Source organism: Eschrichtius robustus, chromosome 3 (assembly GCF_028021215.1).
Source record: "Eschrichtius robustus isolate mEscRob2 chromosome 3, mEscRob2.pri, whole genome shotgun sequence".
In the NCBI taxonomy this organism is placed as follows: Eukaryota; Metazoa; Chordata; class Mammalia; order Artiodactyla; family Eschrichtiidae; genus Eschrichtius; species Eschrichtius robustus.
The window spans coordinates 118660688-118666687 of NC_090826.1; the positions used below are offsets into that span (position 1 = coordinate 118660688).

Genomic DNA, 6000 nt, shown 5'->3' on the forward strand with positions numbered 1-6000 from the left:
ATCCTGGCACTGTAGCTCTGCTGGGTGACTGATGAAGTCTCTCTGTACCCTTGAAAGCGTGTTGACAGTTCACACCCTTGAAGCGCGTTGATGTCTTTCTGGGATTGAAGCTTATAGCAGAATTGCACATTCTGTTGAATAGTTATTCCTTGTGTTTATTTCTCTCTGCAGAGAATGTGATCAATGGGCAGGATTACGAAGTGATGATGCAGATTGACTGTCAGGTGATGGACACCAGGATCCTCCACATCAAAAGCTCGTCAGTTCCTCCTTACCTCCGAGATCAGCAGAGGAATCAAACCAACACCTTCTTTGGTTCCCCTCCAGCAGCCACAGAGGCAGCCCACGTTGTCAGCACCATCCCTGAGTCACTACAGTAGTACCCAGGGGCTACAATGGAAAACTAAGGATGGGACCCTGCCGGACCGGTGAGTGGATGAGAGAAATGCTTCTTTCTGCCTTGGTGGCAAGCAGAGAACTGCCTCATAATAGAATTCAAGAGATAGAAGAGAAGAAAAGAAGCTGCTCTATTTTTCGCCATCTGCCCATCTACTTGGAAAGCACTGGAACTCAGACACAAGGGGAGCAGCATATCTCCACAGGCACGTGTAGCCCTGCATCCTCCACTGTTGTCTGGTTTAGATATTTTTTTCTGTACCTTTCTGAATTGCTTTTCCCTCTGTATTCGTTTTGTGTTTAAATAGTCATATCCTTTCAAATAAGATCCACTTCCCCTCTCTGCCATTTCACTTATTGGTATGGTAAAGAGACTCTTATTTAACAGCACCCAGATGTTTCCACTCATTAGATCTTTCATCAACTTAATGAAAACCAATTGTGGATGTGTGCTTATTGGAAAGCAAATGTCAAAACCAGAAGAGCCGAAAGCATCCCCAAAAGAGTCAGAACAATTTGGAGTTTCAGGTAAAGGGGAAAATCCCCCGGTGGTAAAGTTTATCTTGCGATTTGCGGTTCACACCTGAGACTACATGTGAACAACTGTATTGGGGTCGGAGGTGGGTAGCAAATTTGCGAGAATGAAATGCAAGAGAAGGCGGGCTGTGAAAGAGGAGATAGCTTCATTAATACATATGTTTAAAACACTGAAAGTTTGATGTGATTGCAGTTTAAGATTAAAGCCACAGCTACCGTTTATTCTGAGGGCCATGGGCCACTGAGTGTTAGCACACATATTTACGTCTTCTCTTTAGTAATCTGGTTCAGATCCTCAAGGACCACAGGACAAATACTTCATTTTTATTGTGAATCTCCACACACTACACACCTTCTATTGATATGATACCCAGTTCAGCTAAGGAGCATGTAGGTGACTTTACATTTAAACAAACAAGAGCTTTTTCTCTTGAGAATTGATAAGTATTTACTCCTTTAAGACTATGCAGACAGGCAAGTTAGATTCCTGCTGGTCGAGTGCATCCCATAGTACTGCAATCATTTTCAATTCTCCAGTGAAAAGGCAGTGAAGGAATTAACTCTTTTGTCCTCCCATTATTAAAAACAAAAACAAAACAGAAAAATATCTTACTTTGTTCACTTGTACTTTGACTGTCTTCTCTGTGATTTCTACCTTCAGCTTCTAAAAGTGAGTCTTCTACCCTCTCCTCCTACGAAACTTTTGAATTTCTCCATAGAATTCATTCATTCTGCAAACACTGCCTCCTGTCCTAATTGACTTGCTCTTGTCAGATTTCTTCCCTTCCATTTCCACACTGTTATCAATCTCTTCCTCCTTGCAAGAAAAGGAAAGAGACATTATATCAACTCCTCAAGGACTACCTTTAGTGAGTTAGTTTTCTGCCTGTGAAATTAGGCGTGGCTCCTAAATAATTTTGAAGACTCACCAGCACTTCTGGTTGGACAGTGGTGCCTCGCTGCTCAAGCCAATGAGACGCTTTCAGAGGAAATCAGTTTCACTCTTGTGAGGGGAAGAAGGGGACTCTTGCTCTATTCCCTGGGAATCTGGAGTTTGAAAAGTATCCATTAGCCATGTACAAACTATTTTAAGTCAGGGCAGCACTCCTCTCTGATTGGGCTGCCCCAGGCAGTTTTCAGACAAGAACCATTTTCCCTGAGGACCACTCTTCCTTCTAAGGGGCACCAAGGAATAGAAGGCAAGTGCCTAGAAGACCTTTAGGTTGCAGGGCAGTCTTCTCATGGAATGTCTTCTCCTGGCCCTGCTCCTTCCCGTTCTGTCCTGTGAATTAGCCAAACAAGAGGCTGCTACCATGGCTAGTAGGCAGTGGCAACACGGTCATTCCCAAGCTGCCAATCTTCTCCTGCAACCGTCGTAGTTATCACGGTGGATGCAAATACAGTGTGTGTGGAGTGACTGTAGATGGTGCTTCCTTCCTCTCCTTTGCACTGAATCACACAAAAACAAACCATCACGTGGATTTCTTGTTTGGGGCACTTGCTTTTACTTTATCCCTCTATTCCCAGCTTTTCCTGTGTGCATTTTACCAACTGGTCAGACTGAAGACTTAAGTATGTTATGTCACGTTAATGCCTCTCTTTCAGGTGAAAGTGTGGGTTAAGGGTACCTGTGAAGTGACCATGAAAAGCAGTCTGGGAGCCTTGCCTCCTTCTCTTTTCACTCACTGACCCTTCCACCCCTTGTCATGACCCGTTCTTGAACTGATCTTTTTGAGATGAGGGAACAGGATTCTCCTCAGGGTAAAGTTTCAGGAAATGAGTGAAAGGCAGCTGACAAGTATTCTACTTTTTAAACTGCTGTCAAGGCTACTGTTAATCTCTGGGCACAAGGGTAGTTTTTATTGTCATGTCTGTACATTAGCTCGAGGTCCTTTAGGAAACGGAAAGTTGCTCTGCCTGATGAATAAATTAAGCTGGTCTTTTGGCTTAATTGTTTTGGTGAGATGGCCTTTTGGGGATTGCAGCCAGGAATTATGGGGGACGTGTGTGTGTGTGTGTGTGTGTGTGTGTGTGTGTGTGTGTGTGGTGTGTGTGGTGTGTGTGTGTGTGTGTGTGTGTGTATAATTTTTTAATTTATTGAGTTTTTAAGTGGCATTTTGCAAGCTTGTGAGAATGTTTGTTAGATAAGCTCATGGAGGAGGCAAGTCCGCCTGTTATTAGGTGACTCTGTGCCCTTTGGGCCACCAGTACTGCTGTCTTGGGAGGTGATGGCAGAGGCTGCTGGGAATGGTTTTTCCACCTGGTTGCAAGTTCCAAGTTTTTCAGGCTTAATGGAAGTGGATGTTCCCTCATGCTGTCTACTGAGTCAGACGTCAGGAGCTTCTTCCCCGTGGGGTTAACTCACTCAGCAGAACAGGGACACAGTTCCATTAGGGCAGCAGTGTAAAATGCCTCTTTCCACAGTTAGGGTTTGTGAAAGGATCATCTTGAAACAAATGTATTGCTTGCCATTCTTGCAGTTTAGGTTATTGGGTGGGGTTTGTCTTTCTTTTCACAAGTGAAAAAATCCCCTGTGATTATAAAAGCTCAGAGCATCTTCTAATATTTTTTTTTTTAAATGACTACAGTCCCAGAACAAAGCTGGCATTTCTTTGCCTTTTCTTGTTAGCAGGAAGCAGACATGGCGGTATTTGAAAGCAGCAGTGTTATATGAGTCATTCTTGAGTGTTCTGAATAAACACTACTTAGAAACAGACAAGAAACTTGGGATTCAAACCGATTTTTCTAGCATTTTAAAAGAGACACTGTCCTGATCAAACTTTCCTGGCTTGACTCTTCCTCCTGGGAATGAACCCCCAGTAGTCACAGCAGTGACACTCTGATAAGGTGCTGCTGCTGTGGCATTTGGAGTGATTAAAACTGGAGAACTCTCAAGCTCCTTGCAATTTTTGTACTATTTTCTTTCTGATTCTTGCCATTTCACTGAGCTCAGGTTGTGCAACTTGACAGAATATCAGAAAAACTTGTAATTGTACTAGACTTTCTAACAAACAACACTTTGAAAAGTTTCAAAGCAGCTTCCGCTTTCAACTATCTATTAGAAGTAACCACTTTTACTGACGAGCCAGAGTAAGAGCCCATGCCCCGTTCAGTCTGACCACATGGAAATTTTCCACCATGAAAGCCCTCTTTCCACTGCATACTGCTGGGCCAACTCAGCTTCCTGCTGCAGAGTCATAGGCCTGAACTTCAAATGAGATCTTGCATACTATTGGCTGTTTTCGTACGAATTAACCTCTCAAATAAGATTGCTTAATGACCAAATTGATAGACATTTATTACCCCCTATGGATCCCTCATTCTTTGCGAAAATGTGATTTCTGTCAGTCCTGAGTCATTTTAATTGACAGAAATTAGGATCTTTGCTGCTAATAGGAATACTAATTATAACTTTTACCTTAAAAACAAGAATAAAGCTTAAAGAAAGAAAATGAAATGTAAGACATTTTTATTCTTACCCCTGACAATATTTGGGATGGAGCAATTCCTGTTTCCCTAGGGGTTGTGGTTGATTTGTAATTTTCTAGGAAACAGAATATTGGACTACCCCCAAAAATGTTGCTGGAGTCCAGATGGAACTATGCACATTAAAAAAAAAAAAAAAAAAAGTTTTCTCTTACCTGAAAAAAGAAATCAGAATGTATCCTGTTAACTTATATTTTTAAAGACTAAGCTTAAAACAAAGTTTATTTTGGATAAGACTAGCACTTTTAGCAGTTTATTCTAATATCTGTGTGTTAATATCTATGTTGATATCTGTCAGAATTTATAAAAAGAAGGATGACAAAGGCATCTTGATCAGGAAACTTGATCCTACGTACGAATCATGTCATGGCTAGTCACTGTGAAATAGTGGACACCATATTCAGCATATTAGTTTGCTGCCTTAGAGACTTTTAGCACATTAAAAGACTTTAAATTATATTAAGCTGGGGAACCAAGGAGTAAATAAATCATAGTTTATCATTTGCCAAGGTCAACAAACAGCACACTGTCTTGCTGCTTGCCCCCAGTGGTGTCGGTGACCATTAGTTAATAAGCAAACCAGGAAGTTTGGCATATCCCCCAATAGGACCATCCCAGATAGAGATTAGCAGGTTGACTCTCACAGTAAATGTATATTGGACCATTTTAACTCACACTCAGCCCTAATTTCTAGGTCAGTCATTTTCATAAAAGATGGTGGGAAAAGAAATAGAACTTTAGATGGAAACTGCTGTGCACTACTGGCCTTAGAGATACTAGTTTCTTGTTGTCATGTTGCCAATATGGTTAGGCTGAGACCAACAGTGCTTCTCCCCTGGAGCCATTAGAACCTGAGGAGAGAGTGTTAGAGATGCCATTTCACCAGGGTTTTCTTTCTGAGGGTTGTATCCTTGCTCAGTTAAGAATGGGTTAAAGATGCAGAGGAAAGATGTACCATTCTCTCCCTCAATACTTATGTTGGTTTACAACACATAAAGAAACAATGACAACAGACTATGTCATGCTTTTAAGCAAGTCTTTATAATGCAATACTTGTTCCTTGTCTAAAGTTCAAATAAAGAATTTTTAAACTTGCCTTGTTTTGTTTTGTATGTAGAAAGAGAAAAAAAGACCCAAAATGAATCTTCAGTGTTAAGTGATTAGTAATGAGAAGGGAAGCCTAAAATGGTTTTGTGGCCTGTTACTGTTTAGATGAAACAATTGAGCTCTTTTCCGCTCTTTTTCCCAACCTGGTTAAGTAAAAGTTTCCTTTATTGTGTCCAAATATTTGAACTACAGTCTTACTAAGGGAAAAAAAAATTGTCTAAAAACTTCTTGTACTTTGTCCTTCTACATCAGGAAACCGAGTTAATCACACCAAAACCTCCTCTCAGCTTAGAATGACATGTCTCCAAGCATGAAGCTAGTCACTGAAGACTGACAGCAAAGAATCCTTCTGGGAATAATCAGTGCAGGCATTTACTGAGTACCCGGTGTATGCCTCAGGCACTAAGAAGTTCACTAGCTCTTTTATTTCAATCCTCCCTACAACTCATTTCCTACAATGGTCACATAACTTGT

The 6000-nt window shown here is 41.2% G+C and overlaps 1 protein-coding gene across 1 annotated transcript in view; it reads left to right on the plus strand.

The window, feature by feature from the left end:
* The window catches only part of ATF6 (activating transcription factor 6), a 225750-nt gene extending 220236 nt beyond the window's left edge, over positions 1–5514 (plus strand). Inside the window, exon 16 of the mRNA XM_068541157.1 lies at positions 172–5514. Within this exon, the coding sequence (XP_068397258.1) occupies positions 172–380 (209 nt within the window). The 3' untranslated portion in view covers positions 381–5514. The remainder of the gene's footprint in view (positions 1–171) is intronic.
* The last annotated feature ends 486 nt before the right edge of the window (positions 5515–6000 follow it).